Source organism: Chelonia mydas, chromosome 5, assembly GCF_015237465.2.
Source record: "Chelonia mydas isolate rCheMyd1 chromosome 5, rCheMyd1.pri.v2, whole genome shotgun sequence".
In the NCBI taxonomy this organism is placed as follows: domain Eukaryota; kingdom Metazoa; phylum Chordata; order Testudines; family Cheloniidae; genus Chelonia; species Chelonia mydas.
The window spans coordinates 22,134,756-22,153,159 of NC_051245.2; the positions used below are offsets into that span (position 1 = coordinate 22,134,756).

The 18,404-nt window shown below is 41.7% G+C and overlaps 1 protein-coding gene across 10 annotated transcripts in view; it reads right to left on the bottom strand.

Annotated features, from left to right (window-relative positions):
* Window positions 1–18,404, bottom strand: part of PDZD2 (PDZ domain containing 2) — a 311,522-nt gene that overhangs the window by 22,202 nt on the left and 270,916 nt on the right. For 7 of the 10 annotated variants that reach the window (XM_043547010.1, XM_043547007.1, XM_043547008.1 and 4 more), the window contains 6 exons: window positions 15,540–15,621; window positions 14,202–14,305; window positions 12,851–13,022; window positions 10,910–11,730; window positions 8,350–8,494; window positions 8–3,662 (listed from right to left, as the gene is read on the bottom strand). In XM_043547010.1, coding sequence (XP_043402945.1) covers window positions 8–3,662; window positions 8,350–8,494; window positions 10,910–11,730; window positions 12,851–13,022; window positions 14,202–14,305; window positions 15,540–15,621 — 4,979 coding nt within the window. The remainder of the gene's footprint in view (window positions 1–7; window positions 3,663–8,349; window positions 8,495–10,909; window positions 11,731–12,850; window positions 13,023–14,201; window positions 14,306–15,539; window positions 15,622–18,404) is intronic. The other 3 variants (XM_043547009.1, XM_043547014.1, XM_043547015.1) reach the window with 1 other exon arrangement.

Below are 18,404 nucleotides of genomic sequence, written 5' to 3' on the forward strand. Positions count from 1 at the left end.
AACTAACCTGATTGACCAGCTTTTTTCTGATGGCTTCCTAGCTGGGGAGCTGTCATGTGGTACATCATCGTCAGATGCTGACCCAGGAGTCCCCAAGCCACTATTCCAAGGACTACTCCCTTTAGAACATAGCCGATTCATTTTTGCAAGGTTGGAGAGGGCAGACGATGCATTCAGATTTGAAACATTTTCAACAGGCAGGCCGAGTGATTTCCTGGGTGTAATTTCCAGTTCTGTTTTGAAATGGGTGGCCTCGGGTTCCACTGAGAAGTCCTCATTGCACAACTTGTCAAGATTTGGCATGCTCAATGCTCTGAGCTCTCGGAGCTTCATGCGGGACAGCGAATGCCTGCCGTAACCCCTGCTTCTTCGGATGTGAGGTGTGGTGGGTGATGAGACATGCAGATCTCCTGAAGTGTCTTCTCCCTTGCTTTTCTTTAAATGAATGTCATCTTTGCTGCTGTCTGCTGAATTCTGCTGTACATGTGCTAAGATTACATTTGTTTGCGATTTCTGAGGATATGTTGGACTTTGACTGTCGCTACATGAACTCAAACTTCGCCTCAATGTCTGCACTGCATCATTTGTGCTGGTAGTGCTTATGGAGGATATCCCACTAGATGATCGTCTACCAACGTATGGTTTAGAACTCATGGAGGTTGAATGTATGTCTATAGCTTTAACAACTGGTCTATCGAAATTTGCCAGATTCTCAAAAGATTTGATCCTCTGTTTCACAGAGAAAGATGAGGTAGATTCTTGTGGCCAGTTCAGTTCATAATAATAATAATTTCTCTTGAAAGTTTTTAGTTTATCTGTGGCAGGGCAGCTATTTTCATTAGCTAAAGAGAGCTGCTCCAGGCTTGGTTTCTGGACACTTTGGGGAGTGTGTATTTCCTCTTTTCCATCCTGGGTGCCCTGGCCATTCAGCACCCTGAGATGGACAATTTTTAGCATCCCTGAAACATTGTTCTGAACACCTTGCATGGGGTGTGCTGAAACATCTATAACATTACTGTCCTTTCTCAAATGACTCGACAACTGGGCTGGCATTGAGTAAGTCCTCGTCACGGTTTTGGATGCACTGTGTCGATTTCCATCCCCAACGGTATCTACTTGAGTGAAATACTGGCCATCCCCTATCTCCTCAGTTAACTGGCTGACCTTTGTATTGGTAGCTTCTGCCTTTTCCAGCAACAGCTGCTCTGATGATGGTGCTAGGGAGGAACAGGAGGAGGATAACCTCACCTCAATGAATGTGCGTTGGATTTCCTGGCCTTCTGGCTGCTCCTGCTGAATTGGGGGAGAACTCAGTGAGGAGGAGTGATTGTTACAGACTTCTAGGTTTTGAGCACCTAATTGCTGAATATCATCTTCACTGTAACTGCTGTTTATCAGGTTTATGCCTGCGCCATGGTTTTCAGCTCTCTTTTTCACATACTCACCTTTCAGCGTCTGCTTAGGAGAGGTAGTTACTTTGGTCGGATCTTCCCTAGCTTTGAAATCACCAACATGCATCTTAACTCCCTTCTCATTACACACATGCTGCTGCACTGAAGCCAGCCTTTCTTTTTGTTTTTCACCTTCTCTCTGATGCTCCGTTTCCCCAGCAACGCTTAGCTCACTATTGCCCCTGGATTGCTTTTCATTGTTTTCCACTGAGCTGCTGCTGCCATTCAACAGAGATGGTGATGTTTCTTCAAGCACAGCTAGAGATGGTTTATTTTCTTGCTCGGATTTAAGAGTCTTAGAGACTGGTGGGGTGCTCTTGCCAGGTTCCACGTTTGTAGGTACGTTACGGGACACAGAGACTTTCTTTCCTAGAAGCTTGGGTGATAACTGTGGAGAAACAGAAGTTCTTCTCTGATCAGTCCCACTAGCTTTTGCAGGATTAAAGCTCGGAGCTTCTGAATTTGCCTTTGTTTTACTTTTGATAGTAAGGCCCTTTAGCTTTGGTCCTGTTTTGGCTCTCTGACTATTTAAAAGTGTTTCCACAATAGTCCTTTGGGCCATTGCCTTAATTTCATGATGCGATTTTTTCTGTGAGGTTGGGCTGTGCTGTATTGTAACTCCTTTGCTGTAGCTTGTGCTGGAACTTTGGATTTTTGCATTAGAACTTCTTCCCAATGGCCCACCATTAACTTTTTCATTTTTCCCTGACAAGTCCTGGGTCGTACCAGCCTTACTTAGATCTTTTGATTTAGTAGGAGTGGGTGACCTGGAAGTGAGTGTTGATCTTTGTGATAAAGAGTCTACCCGATTACTATCAGTTTTATTAAAATTAGCCAAACTGTTTGTTTCCTTCTTTGTCAAAGCAGAATGATAACTAACCTTGTGATTGCACTCATTAGCCACCAGTTCACTTGCAAAATTGGATATTTGTTCTTTATCATGTTGTTCTTTGTCCAGCAAATTGCTTTCCAAGCCATTCACCTTACCAGTAGTGCAGAAACTCATATTTTTGCTTTGCAAAGCCATATTATCTTTGGAAGACTCACACGGTTTCACAGATTTTTCATTGTTCTCCAAGCCCATTCTGTCTTCTGTACTTAAGGCACCGTTGTTATGGAAGGAGCAAACTGGATGAAGAGCCAATGGAGGGTTGAGGGTCTCTTTATCTGGTAGAGAAACTGAGGGGAAAGAATGTAAGGGAGTGGCTGGAACAGTATTTAAATGCTGTGGGGTGGGTAGAATTGAATTACATTGATCTTCCAGTATAAATGGAGCTTTGTCATTGTTTGTATCCAGTGAACTATATACCGCACCGCTCTCTGTTTGTAAAACTTCTGCCGTGTGAGAGGATGGTGGGGAATGATGAAATACGCTTCTAGCAGACGTGAGCTGCTGATTCTCCTGAATGGGCTGATGTGGCTCATTAGTCATGCAGCAAATTTCAATTTGCTCCTCATCTGACTCTGTAACATTGCAGGTTTCAGAGGATTTACCATCAGCGGATGGCAAGAGCAAACTGTCACCAGTAGAATCTGGGGCTTCGGTGAGAGATTCTGTGTCTGAAGGGGAATCCTCCGCAGCGCCATACATTGATTTTGGAAATGGTTCATTTCTTGTATCTTCCACAGAGTCTGCTGCAGGCAAATCATCTACACTTAAACTGCTAAAATTCCTAGAATAGTTATTTAAGCAGCTTTTATTCACAGTGAAAAGTTTGCCTGTATTAATGGAATCCAGTACTGATAACCCCAAAATCCCCTGTGCATTAGCTGCATAATTCACAGTTTTTTCAGATAGCTCCTGCTTTGTTATATCTGGCTCAGAATTAGTAGAACAACCTTCCTCTGTCTCACAACTGCACTCGGCAGTGTACTCATCTCTGGGGCTTGCTACTGTCAGTAGAGACTGCAAAGTTCTATCCTCTGAAGAATTCAATTTGCTGATGAAGTCATCAATATCAGTGATTGGGCTCACAGCACAGTCCTTGGCACAGCTGACCTCTGAGAAACCTGCTTGCACCTCTTCGGTCTTGGCATCAGGTGGCAGCATTGTTCTCTTTGTGACATTGTCTGGATTTTCGTTTCGCAAAGTCTTTTCTTCACATCTCCCAGAACTGGTTTCTTCTTCAGCTACAAGGATGCTGCAGGGGTCAGCCTGATCTGAACCATCCGTCCCGGAAGACATGAGGAGGTTTGTAAGTCTGTCCACAGCTGTATCAAGATAAAAAGAAAAAAGAAAGGCAAATAAAACACTTAACTCTCATTAGTTACGTTAATGGAATGTTACATGCAAAATATCATGTTCTTACTACAAAAATAGATACACATATATTCTGGCTATATGTTTCCCTATAGCTCTGCCCTTCTTTTCTCCTGTAATGACTCTCATATTTCCAGAAATAATCGCATTCCAGCTGGATCAGAATAATATATGCGGGGGTAGAGGGGACTTATTTTTAGTGAGTAATTATGGTTTGTTTCATTCTTAACTTCGATGGTTAGTATCCTGTTTAAATTTCAAAGTGTAAGTACATAGCCAGTTGGGCCTGGCTGTGTTCATTCCCATTAACCCTAGAACAAAGAGGAGGAATACACAGTACCAGACTGAAAAAAATTGCACTGAATACCTGAAGACTAGTGCACTAATCAGAGGTGCTTAGGTACTGCAGTGATGAGAAATTGTATAAATGCTTTGGCTTTGGTCCCGTGAGCACTTGTGCGTATGCTAAATTTTACATGTGAGTAAGGTTATGGGGGCATCGGTGTTTACGGGATTGTGGTCTTAGATCTTCTCTTTCATCTCATGAACATTCAGCCCACTTGCAGGCAATTTATTGACTGCCCACAACTCCATCCGCTTATTCATACGCACATTCCCACTCACCCACCTCTCCCAGTTTGCTCAGTTACATCACAGATGACAGCAAGGAGGTGGGTTGTGTAAGGAGTACATATACAGGGATTGGGAAGAGTTTCTGGCAAAATGGAGGAAACACTGGAAGAAGGAGGGAAGGAAGGAGAAAGGCCATTTTAGATTTGGTTTTGGTGAGTAGTGAGGACCTCATAGAAGAAATGGTTGTAGGAGATAATCTTGGCTCAAGTGATCATGAGCTAATTCGGTTCAAACTGAATGGAAGGATTAACAAAAATAAATCTGCAACTAGGGTTTTTGATTTCAAAAGGGCTGACTTTCAAAAATTAAGGAAATTAGTTAGGGAAGTGGATTGGACTGAAGAATTTATGGATCTAAAGATAGAGGAGGCCTGGGATTATTTTAAATCAAAGCTGCAGAAGCTATCGGAAGCCTGCATCCCAAGAAAGGGGAAAAAATTCATAGGCAGGAGTTGTAGACCAAGCTGGATGAGCAAGCATCTCAGAGAGGTGATTAAGAAAAAGCAGAAAGCATACAGGGAGTGGAAGAAGGGAGGGATCAGCAAGGAAAGCTACCTTATTGAGGTCAGAACATGTAGGGATAAAGTGAGACAGGTAAAAGTCAAGTAGAGTTGGACCTTGCAATAGTAAAAGGTTCTATAGCCATATAAATAAGAAGAAAACAAAGAAAGAAGAAGTGGGACCGCTAAAGACTGAGGATGGAGTGGAGGTCAAGGATAATCTAGGCATGGCCCAATATTTAAACAAATACTTTGCCTCAGTCTTTAATAAGACTAAAGAGGATCTTAGGGATAATGGTAGCATGACAAACGGGAATGAGGATATGGAGGTAGATATTACCATATCTGAGGTAGAAGCAAAACTCAAACAGCTTAATGGGACTAAAACTGGGGGCCCAGATAATCTTCATCCAAGAATATTAAAGGAATTGGCACCCAAAATTGCAAGCCCATTAGCAAGAATTTGTAATGAATCTGTAAACTCAGGGGTTGTACCGTATGACTGGAGAATTGCTAACATAGTTCCTATTTTTAAGAAAGGGAAAAAAAGTGATCCGGGTAACTATAGGCCTGTTAGTTTGACATCTGTAGAATGCAAGGTCTTGGAAAAAACTTTGAAGGAGAAGGTAGTTAAGGACATTGAAGTCACTGGTAAATGGGACAAAATACAACATGGTTTTACAAAAGGTAGATCGTGCCAAACCAACCTGATCTCCTTCTTTGAGAAAGTAACAGATTTTTTAGACAAAGGAAATGTAGTGGATCTAATTTACCTAGATTTCAGTAAGGCGTTTGATACAGTGCCACATGGGGAATTATTAGTTAAATTGGAAAAGATGGGGATCAATAGGAAAATTGAAAGGTGGATAAGGAACTGGTTAAAGGGGAGACTACAACGGGTCCTACTGAAAGGTGAACTGTCAGGCTGGAGGGAGTTCCTCAAGGATCGGTTTTGGGACCAATCTTATTTAATCTTTTTATTACTGACCTTGGCACAAAAAGTGGGAGTGTGCTAATAAAGTTTGCGGATGATACAAAGCTGGGAGGTATTGCCAATTTAGAGAAGGACTGGGATATCCTACAGGAGGATCTGGATGACCTTGTAAACTGGAGTAATAGTAATAGGATGCAAAAAGAAAAGGAGTACTTGTGGCACCTTAGAGACTAACCAATTTATTTGAGCATGAGCTTTCGTGAGCTACAGCAGTAGCCCACGAAAGCTCATGCTCAAATAAATTGGTTAGTCTCTAAGGTGCCACAAGTACTCCTTTTCTTTTTGCGAATACAGACTAACACGGCTGTTACTCTGAAACCAGTAATAGGATGAAATTTAATAGTGAGAAGTGTAAGATCACGCATTTAGGGATTAATAACAAGAATTTTAGTTATAAGCTGGGGACGCATCAATTAGAAGTAACGGAGGAGGAGAAGGACCTTCCAGTATTGGTTGACCATAGGATGACTATGAGCCGCCAATGTGATATGGCTGTGAAAAAAGCTAATGCGGTCTTGGGATGCATCAGGAGAGGTATTTCCAGTAGGGATAAGGAGGTTTTAGTACCGTTATACAAGGCACTGGTGAGACCTCACCTGGAATACTGTGTGCAGTTCTGGTCTCCCATGTTTAAGAAGGATGAATTCAAACTGGAACAGGTATAGAGAAGGGCTACTCAGATGATCCGAGGAATGGAAAACTTGTCTTATGAAAGGAGACTCAAGGAGCTTGGCTTGTTTAGCCTAACTAAAAGAAGGTTGAGGGGAGATATGATTGCTCTCTATAAATATATCAGAGGGATAAATACCGGAGAGGGAGAAGAATTATTTAAGCTCAGTACCAATGTGGACAAAAGAACAAATGGATATAAACTGGCCACCAGGAAGTTTAGACTTGAAATCAGACGAAGGTTTCTAACCATCAGGGGAGTGAAGTTTAGGAATAGCCTTCCAAGGGAAGCAGTGGGGGCAAAAGGTCTATCTGGCTTTAAGATTAAACTCGATAAGTTTATGGAGGAGATGGTATGACGGGATAACATGGTTTTGGTAATTAAATATTCATGGTAAATAGGCCCAATGGCCTGTGATGGGATATTAGATGGGATGGGATCTGAGTTACCTGGGAAGAATTTTCTGTAGTATCTGGCTGGTGAATCTTGCCCATATGCTCAGGGTTTAGCTGATCGCCATATTTGGGGTCGGGAAGGAATTTTCCTCCAGGGCAGATTGGAAGAGGCCCTGGAGGTTTTTCACCTTCCTCTGTAGCATGGGACACGGGTCACTTGCTGGAGGATTCTCTGCTCCTTGAAGTCTTTAAACCACGATTTGAGGACTTTAATAGCTCAGACATAGGTGAGAGGTTTTTTACAGGAGTGGGTGGGTGAGATTCTGTGGCCTGCGTTGTGCAGGAGGTCAGACTAAATGATCATAATGGTCCCTTCTGACCTAAATGTCTATGAATCTATGAAAGGGAAGCATGCTCTTGGGAAAAGCGCCAACCTGCCCATATCCCTGCTACCACAAGCCTCTTCAATGCTTGGGCTAACCTAGGGATTTAGGAATGGGACTTCCTGGCCTGCCAGAAAGCCCTTAAAAAACAAATGGTATCTAAGCATCACTCATTTGGAAGCTAGTTAGACCTCTTAAGTATTAACAGTTGAACAAATAAGAGTGTATTTCAGCTAAGATAGAACGAAATGTAGTGCTGCTCCTGAATGTGCAACATGTACCGTTTTTTTCAGACACTGTTTGCCACACTACATTAATCTTTTAAAAACTGTAGATACAAGCATACTGCAGGATAAGCATAAATCTTCTTAGTGGGAAGAACTAGGTATCAACATTTCCACCTAAACTAGAAACAATTCTTTACAACAAAAATGCAAATAGCCATTTCAACAAGATTCAAGCAGTACACGTCTGTTTTTACACTTTCTTTCTGAGCAGTAGAACTTTCTGATTTACCAAGAAAGAGCCTGGGTTTCATTATTTTACTATCTGATCCCAAAATACAACTTAAACTTCACATTTTAAGAGACAGATTCGACTAAAAGGATCAGAGTATTTAAATTATTATACACAATTATGTATCTTATGCATAGTCAAATTAACTTGTCATTTATCGACAAAACATTGACTGCAAATTTGATTGTCATGCTTGACCCTAATACTTCCATAATTAAATTCCCTGATGGGTTAACTTGACTCTGCATTAGATGGTTAAAAGCGCTAAATACTCTGATACTTTTTGTCAAATATTCTGGAGCTATTATTTTAAACGTGAGCTTTAAACCTTCAGGTCAGGATGATGAAACAGCACTTCATGATGACTTGTTATAAATGACTGAAAATCTGGCTCCGTAATGAAATACTTTATCATCAACATCCATACACACTCACACACACCACTTTTTCTGAATTATCTCAGTTGCCAGGTCAGCAAAACACCTGATCAAGCTTTTCCCACTTACGTATTCCAAACCAACAGTATAAGAGTAAAAAAATGCTCTCACCTGATACTGCCTTTTGCACCTCTAGTGTTACAGACCTGGGGAGATTCTGTATGAACAGACATATTTCCTGGGATGTCATTCCACTGACTGGGGTACTGTTGATGGATAAAATCTCATCTCCTACTGTCAGCTTTCCCATAGATCCCTAATACAGAGATAAATGAATGTAAATATCACAGAAGCAGAGGGCATAGCTTGCAGTACAAGAATAAATGTTTTACAAGCAATGCTCCCAGTTTATAGTGGTTACAGAAGGCAGAACACTGGATATATTTAGTTTACAGACAAGTAAAGTGAGGAACAGAATGTCGCTCACTCTCTGTGTTTACCAAGCGGGGGATCTGATGACAGAAGGAACCTTCCAGTCTTTGTGACTCTACACAGAGACCACGAACCTCTCAGTGAAGATATTGGAGGTGTTGCTTGGCTCCCATAGAGGCCGGTATGAGGAAGAGGCCATGGTCACTTTCCTCTAGAGAACGAGGAGTACTTGTGGCACCTTAGAGACTAACAAATTTATTTGAGCATACGCTTTCATGGGCTAAACCTCACTTCATCGGATGCATGCAGTGGAAAATACAGTAGAAAGATATATATATATATACACAGAGAACATGAAAAAATGGGTGTTGCCATACCCACTATAACGAGAGTGATCAGTTAAGGTGAGCTATTATCAGCAGGAGAAAAAAAAACACTTCATCAGATGCACAGAATGGAACATATAGTAAGAAGATATATATACACATACAGAGAACATGAAAAGGTGGAAGTTGCCATACCAACTCTAAGAGGCTAATTAATTAAGATGACCTATTATCAGCAGGAGAAAAAAAACTTTTGTAGTGATAATCAAGATGGCCCATTTCAGACAGGAACCTATCCTTGCAACAAAGCCTGATGACAACTCTGTCCACATATCTATTCAAGTGACACCATCATAGGACCTAACCACATCAGCCACGCCATCAGGGGCTTGTTCACCTGCACATCTACCAATGTGATATATGCCATCATGTGCCAGCAATGCCCGTCTGCCATGTACATTGGCCAAACCTGACAGTCTCTATGCAAAAGAATAAATGGACACAAATCTGACATCAGGAATCATAACATTCAAAAACCAGTAGGAGAACACTTCAACCTCTCTGGTCACTCAATAACAGACTTGAAGGTGGCAATTTTGCAACAGAAAAGCTTCAAGAACAGACTCCAACAAGAAACTGCTGAACTAGAATTAATTTGCAAACTAGATACCATTAACTTGGGCTTGAATAGAGACTGGCAGTGGCTGGGTCATTACACAGTTGAATCTATTTCTCCATGTTAAAGTATCCTCACACCTTCTTGTCAACTGTCTGAAATGGGCCATCTTGATTATCACTACAAAAGGTTTTTTTCTCCTGCTGATAATAGCTCACCTTAACTGATCACTCTCGTTATAGTGGGTATGGCAACACCCATTTTTTTATGTTCTCTGTGTATATATATATCTTCCTACTGTATTTTCCACTGCATGCATCCGATAAAGTGAGGTTTAGCCCACGAAAGCGTATGCTCAAATAAATTTGTTAGTCTCTAAAGTCCCACAAGTACTCCTCGTTCTTTTATCTAATACAGACTAATACGGCTGCTACTCTGAAGCCTTTCCTCTAGAGAGGTATTCTGGCTGAATGAACCATAGTTTCTCTAGGATCTCCCAAAGCAGTGCTGCCTCCTAGTTTCACCTCCTCGCATTTGACCAGGAACTTGGGACCCTACTCAACTCCCATTAAACCAATTTGAATCTTTTCACTGCCTTAAAAAGGAGCAGGTATCAGGCCTTTAAGGCATAGGATAAAAATATTTCCCAAGGTTACACAATGAGTCAGTGGTTAAGATAGGAATAGGGACCCAAGGATCATGACTCTCAGACCCCTCTTCAAACCACTATGCCATACTCCCTCACAACAGTAAAGATTCACTAAATCAGCGAAGAACACCACGTCACACTTTGTTCACACAAAAATTCTTTGTACTGTTGAACAATTTGCCTAAGGTCAGCATTCTGTATACATGTCAAGCAATTATCCCCACTGTAACAAGCACAGATAGAGTGCAAAGTAGATAATAAAATAAATTTAAAAATAACAGGAGAGAATGGTTACACCCTAAATTGCAATATAATTCTTGCCTATTAATAAGCAATGTACATTTTATCATTAATACTTTATGTTTCTAAATCACTTCTTTTCCTTACATAAACCTTCTTTTGTTTCTGGCAAAGTAGAAAAATTGTAGTGAGCCCTAAAACAATAATTACTAATATGGATTATTTCATTTTGGTATGTTTTTGCTGGTTGACTATTTCAAGCTTAAATCAGATGGGGCATGACTGTCTCTAAAACACGTAGTTTAATGGCATATTAGAAAGATAAGGAATAAGACATTTTTTTTTCCAGTGGAGGTAAATCTCTCATTTGCGTGCTTGTATAAAAGCTCACTTATCAAATATTAATCTCCAGAAAGAGAAACCCATGAGTAAACATCCACAAAGTGACTCATATTTTTAAAATGTTACCCTTTCAGCTGCTCCGCCTGATTGTAAACCTGTTATCACAACTCTTACGGGAGTGGCCTGGATCTCCAAATCCAGGCCAAATGATTCATCTTCATTCCGCAGCAGATTAACTGTTTCAGCATTGCTCTGCCTGGGGATGTCGGGTCCTTCAGTCTTTTTACTGTGTGGAAGTGTCCTGGCAACAGGCTTATGACAGGAACCATGCTCCTCCATCTTCTGCCTTGGGAGATTGCGGCACTCAGTGCTCATCATGCTTTTTACTCTTGTAACGGCTTTGTGCTCCAGTTTAGGGGATCTCATAGATTCAAGCTGTGCCTCTCGGAGCTCCTTCACTCCCAGATTAGTAGGATGAATCTCAGGCATACCTGAGTAATCAAGTGCTTTGATTTGAAAGAAGGACAAATCCGCCATTTGCTCCAGGGCACTCTCCTCAGTCACCGAGGAGTTGCTGAACACAGGGGTAGCTGCCTTACGGCCAGGGTGTCGAGACAATTCACCATCCTGGCATTCATCATCAACTTCAACGAAAGAGGTTGTGATGACCATGCCAGAGTCTTCCTTGGCATTTTTCTGGCTCTTGTCCCTCTGGCTCCTTTGGAAGTCGACCTCTTCTTGCTTGACAAAATCATCCTCGTCGCTAACATCGTCATCATAGAAAACAACTCTTCTCTGCCTCAGCAGTGGGCTGCGGACAGACTTGGGACTACCATTAAGGCTCCCCTGTCGGGCAGATTCCACGTGCTTGTTGAAAAGACCAGGTGACTTTCCACTGGTTGGTGAAGCAAGACTGTCGACTTTGGTTGTTCCTGCTTCTTTAGCAGCTAGAAAAGAATTTATTACATTTTTAATTGCGCTTATTGGACTAGTTTTATGCTGAGCATTCTACTGCAGCCACTTTAAAAGAGACATGCTTGTTTGCAACAGAGGATTTTTGCTGTGTCTGCGTAGAAAGCCTGAGCTGTTTTTCCATGTCCTCCACTCTAAAACATATCTACGGTACAAAAGCACTAGAAATGAAAGATGGTCTTGTGATTTATGGGTGCTTCCTGTTCATTACACATCTGGTTTTATTCTCATTCTGCTTCTGAACCAGGACTGTGCCCACAAGAAGAAAAGGGAGCACACACACATTTATTTTTTAAGTTCAAACAGTGGAAAATCCCTGTAATTCTGCTTTAATCTAGGTACAGAGTTGGCCTAATCGATTCACAGTGAGAGAGAGAAAAAGACACTCAGACAAAACACAAGCACACAATCTGTTTCATTCTAAAGGCGGGTGATCTAAGACTTCCTAGTCATATCCTTCTTATCAAAAACTAAATATATAATACATACTCATACGGATATAATATAATACAAGCTTATTTTGTGTAGTCTCTTTCACACAAACCATATCCAAAATTGCTTTGTTGAATTAAATAATGAAATTTCAGATATAAATATTGGCAAAGGCAGAGACTATCTGAGAAGTATAGAAATATATCTGCTCAATACGGAAGAGAAACAAGACTGTTCCAGGTAGACCATAGAAAGGAGAAAGATCTCACAACATGTGCAAAATATATTATGGCAGCACCATATATTCTGGTGTAAAGACAAAGTTTCATGTATCTGAGATATTTAAGACTGGTCTGATTTAAATGTAATCAATCAGATAATCACGAGTGGCTTGATTAACTTGCAATGATAACTTAGATTTGGTCAGCCAAACCAATAATATAAATTTATTCTCTAGTCAACTAGTCAGAGTTGCAATCCAGTCACACACTATGCACATTGTATTTAGATTCCTTCTTTCATTTTCTGAAGCATCACATTACAACCTGTTGGCTCGCACTGGACTAGCTGACATTTCTACCCAAAATGTGGCATTCCTGATCCAACACATGCAATGACTACCTCACATATATCTTGCCATTTCTTTCTATTTCTGTGGCTTACTTAGATTGCTGGGAGGAAGAGAGCTGTCATCCAAAGAGCTGTTTCCACTTTTTTGACGGAGCTGCTCTTCATCACTGGAGACCGTTACTTGTGTGTCAGAAAATGACACCTGACTTGGCCCATCTTGTGAGAAGTACTGGGAAAGCTCAGTTTCAGAACTGACAGATCCCTGCTGAAAGGAAAATAAGTAAATAAAACTGGTGACTGGTGGTCATTTATGTTAATAGCACCCAGTGTGTATACTATCTAAATGTCACTAACTTCAGCCTCATAACACATTGGTAACTACAGTAAAGCTTAATATCCCAATTCTACAAACAGGGGCACTGAGCCACAGTGAGATTAAGGCTAACATTTTCAAACTTAGGGTTTGTCTACATTACCTGCAGGACTGACGGGCAGCGATCGATCCAGTGGTGTCGATTTATTGCATCTAGTCTAGACACGATAAATCGACCACCGAGTGCTCTCCCATCAACTCCGGTACTCCACCGGCGCGAGAGACACAGATGAAGTCGACGGGGGAGCACCCAGCTGTCGACTCACCGCAGTGAAGACACTGTGGTGAGTAGATCTAAGTACGTCGACTTCAGCTACGTTATTCACGTAGCTGAAGTTGCATAACTTAGATAGATTCCTGCCCCCACACACACAGTGTAGACCAGGCCTTAGGTGGCTGAAGTTAGGCACCTGAAACCATATTTCATCACCAAAAGTAACCTGATTTTCAGACACCCTCAGTTTGTAGAGGTGGGTATGCAGCACAGCAATCAGGCGTTAAACCATTCACCTTTATGATTCCCTTTAAGTCCCTCCCTTATTGAAAGACTACAGGTACTTGTACTCCTTCCCTGGGACTGACTGTATTTCCTACTTGGCCTTTCCAGAAAAAAAAATTTCCACCACTATTACAGCATAAATAACTGAGTAAATGGTTTCTGTATTAGCAGATTCCATGTTCCAAGGACCACGACCTACTCACCATCTCAGTGCCAATATGAATACACCATAGAGCAGAACTCACTTTTTACAAGACTGAAATTGAACCACAGCACATGACAAACAAGTGGGATTCTGATAAGTGACTGTGGTCCCATTCAGGGGACAGCCTTCCAGGCCAGCCCCACTACAGGTCACTTCTAGAAGCTGCCTGCAGAGTAGACCTAAAGGAGAGTTTTCTATTGCTGACAGTGCCTGTGTCCCAAGAATATGGCTTAACTAATGGAACCTCTTAGCATGACACAGGTGTGACATGGAAGAAGCGTAGATCTTTTGTTCTGAGCAATCCGATACTTTGGTAAAAGCTTATCCTAAAAAGTCATCTCTTTGTGTTGTATTTTAATTTGTTTACCCGACTTGCTGGCTCCAGGAATCGTTTCATTGTCCAGCTCAGGGGCGATGAGGCCTCTCCTTGTTTGGCTTTCACACTAGGGGATGGACTTTTCTGAAGAATCCCTGTTAAACATGATTCAATTAGAGACCAAAAATTAAAGCTACAGAATATGTAGCCAAGCAAGCAGAGCAGTGGTCTGTCTAGATATTTATACAGTGCTCATCACCATATTATCTGAGTCCCTTTAAAAACAAGTTTTATTTTACTTAACAAGTCTCTGATATATCTCTCCATCCCCCAGATAAGCTGCTACTTAGTTACTTAGGGCTTGTCTACACTGGCACTGTACAGTGCTGCAACTTGCTCACTCAGGGGTGTAAAAAACCACCTCTCGGAGCGCAGCAAGTTTCAGTGCCAACAAGCACCAGTGTAGACAGTGCCCCAGCGCTGGGAGCTGCGCCCCTTGTGGAGGTGATTTTTTTAGAGTGCTGGGAGCTATGCCCCTTGTGGAGGTGGTTTTTTTAGAGCACTGGGAGAGTACTCTCTCCCAGCGCTGTGCCGTGACTACACAAGCCACATTAAAGCATGATACCGTCCCTCCTGCTTCCAGCCATACACTAGGAGAGGGAGGGTGGAGGTCACTGGGAAAGGTCTGCTCCAAAATGGCTGTATCTCTGTTCATAGAAAACCATTTTGGTGTAAATAAGCTTGATTAAAAAAAAATACTAACATTTTTGTCTGAAAACCAGCTAGTTAGTCATTCCTCCAATTTGAAGCAAAAAGGGGAATATTCTCTTCGTCTTCTATTATGGAATAATGTAATTAGAGTTCTGTGTTTTCCTACAAGTTCACTTTCATCTGTAGGATTTTAGAAATGGCTAATGCCATGTTCAAACACAGAGGGGACATCCCAACTGAGGGGCCACGTTGAAAATTTGCCAGCAACTTGATGGCCATATCTAATTTGTTAAAAATGAACTAGACTGTAGCTGCTCTTTTCTTGAACATGGAGGTGTGACTTGGGCAGCCTCCCAATCCCAGAATGCAATGCTCTGCCCTGATCATTAGATCAGGATGGAGTAGTAACCGCCTCACACTCTGACGTTACGGTGATTGGTGCCTCAGAGATATCTAAAACAGATACACAATGCTAAGGATGTGGGCTGTGTGGCAGCTATGACTGAAATACATAACGTTTTTTAATTAACATAGTACTGTGGAAAGAGTGGACCGTTTCTCAATAGGAGTTTCAAATATTTATGACTGCAAAGATCCCAATAGCACTCCAGTAAATGTTGCCGTGTATGAAAAATAATGGACAGATTGACACAGCATAGAAAAAGAACATGTTGCTACCTGTGACATGAGGGGGATAGGCATCCTTGCTCTCTCGATGAGTGGTGCACGCTATTGCTTCATCCATCTCCTGTTCAGAAACCTAATTTTAGTAGAAAAGAGATGATGTGAGTTTGCTGTAGAACATAAGCAGCTAAGATCAGAGTCTGAGCACTGATCATCACAAATATTCAGTCAAGATTTACTGTTGTTTTAGAGGTCTGCGCAAAGGAATGTGAAGAGCTCCCAAGTTCTGGTCCTAGCTCTGAATCAGACTTCCTCTGTGACCCTGAGCTGGTCTCTTTAGAAGGGGTATGAGGAAAACATGGCCAGCCTATTACAAAGTCAAAGATGTCAAAGTGTCACACTAAATGCACAAATGTTAAAGAAAAAAGTTGCATCAGGCTTGCATAAATAAAGCGAACAACATTATCATGCCATGCATTTTATCCAAGTAGCTCGCTACCTTCATACTCTAGAGAAATGTATATGAAAATATTAATTTTTTAAAATATTCAGCCATTTGTCTAAAATATTCCATCAGTAAAAGACATGTTAAATTAAAAAGTATGAAAAAGCCAGACTTCCTGAAATACTAGCGGACTTTTCTCTTAATCCCCCCGCCCCCCCTTTACCAAATAAATAAATAAATCGGTAATTGGTAACTGTAATATTTTCCGCATATAAAAATACACTGCAGTGACATGTTGCATTTGAAATATCTGGATTATTCTAACATACCCACCCTCAGAAATTTCTAGAAGACATTATATGTAGTCTTAGAACTGGAGCTGCTGGGGAGCAGGAATACATAACAACCCAGGTTTCTGGTTTGAGATATGCCCCAACGTGATTTCAATTCACTCAACTTTACATGAATTATAACTCGGCACAGAGACAGGTCAGAAAGCTGAACCGCTTTGAACTAAGAGGATCTGAATTATCCCTAAGCAAACTCAGCAGTTTAAACATAATTTAAATGCCACATCCACTAACAATAACAGAGGAAAGAAAACCTTTGTGGTATTTCTCTTGGAAATACATAAAAATACTGAAGCTTGTACATTCAGTAACAAAACTTTCTGTGGAGCTTTTGTGTGATGAAGTGGGGGATTAAACATAAAAAATGTATGAAACAACATGAACCTTAACAAAAATATCTTTGTTTTCAGACCGTGGGATGGCACTGCAGCTGAGGAATATTAACCAAGAGCCTCACCCACACTCCTGCCATTTTTTCTGTAAAAGGTCTCAAGTGGTATAAAGAGGGCTTAAAAGCCCCGGATCCAGCCGGGGAGGATTCCATGGGGCGGGAGCTGAGGAAGACATCCAAAGGCAAGCCCAGCATGAGGAGTGTGAGGGGGACTATGTGAGGCCGCAGGACTGAGGAGATTCTGGGCAGCACTGTGACCACAGGCAGCCAGGGACAGGATGCTGTCACTTAAACAGTGGTCTAAATAATACTGCAGATCGTGGAACAACCAGGATTTAGGGGGTACAAAGATGGTGTGAAGATGCCGTAGCCCCTTCCCCACACCAAGCTGAGAGTTCTGTGCTATTGTCTCATCATAGAGTTTACGGTATATGTGAGGTCCAGGAAGGTCCAACATTTTTCCAGAAGCTGGGAATGGACAATGGGATGGATCACTCAATGATTGCCTGTTCTGTTCATTCCCTCTGAAGCACCTGGCATTGCCCGCTGTCGGAAGACAGGATACTGGGCTGGATGGACCATTGGTCTGACCCAGCATGGCTGTCCTTATGTTATGTAGGATGCCTTTTTTGTGCAATGAGAAGAAAAAACAAAATACCAACTCCAGAAAGATCTCTTTTTTCAGTTCTGTCTACATCAGGAGTGTCAAACTTATTCTGTGCAGAGGGACAAATGCAATTATTAATTAGCATATGTGGTCTGGGGTATAAATTCACAGCTACATATATGCCCTCTAGGCACAGCAGATCCCCAGTGATATTAATTGAAGGAGAGTGAAAAGATCTAGGGTAGAATATGGTCTTCATTGAGGCCTATATTTTTAAGTGTCACTAGTGAACCTGGGTGCCCAACCTGGGTCTGTCTTTCTTCGCACTATATTTCCCAATCCCCACCACCATGTAAGAATCATTCCAACCCCAGCTTCTGAAGTGATCAGCAACCAATGAGCAGTTGAAAGGGCAGCATTATGCTCTTGAGTCAACACTCAATTTAGATGAATGAGGATAGGGCAGGGAGGAGAGTTTGCACTCCTTGGATAATTGTTTCAAGGTGTCCACAGTCTCATGGTAAAAGGTGCCTTATAATACTGCAATCAACGAACTACAACACTGTCCAACACAATACATAGACTTGTTCTGCTGGTCTTACATTTTGGGCCCAATTCTGGCTCCCTGTCCCTTGCTGTACCCCAGAGGGTCTCAAACATTTTTTTGTCAACAGACCCCTTTTCACGTTAATGTTAATCACGGACCCCGAACTGAGAAACTGATGGATAAAGGTATATGTGTACTTCATATAAACATGTACTGTTAGTAATGCTTTAAGGAAAAGAGCATCCGAGTACTTACAGATGTCAGTGACATGGATGTGCCTGCTTCTTACTGCAGAGTCTATCTATCATTGGTGTGATTGTTGGCATTTTGAGGACCCCCCATGCAATCTCTAAGGACTCCCTGCGTTCCCAGGACCTCAGTTTGAGAACTGCTGCTCTACCCAATAGATGAACTGCCTCTCCTTCAGTTATCAGAAGCCCTGGCAGTGATCACGGAATAGCCTTGTATGGAGGCCCACTAGTGCCTATCATCGGTACATCTGAATTGCCAGAAAATAAATACCACCTGTGGCCTCTACATTACAAGTTTTTCTCAAGCTACATATTGTTACCTCCAGGA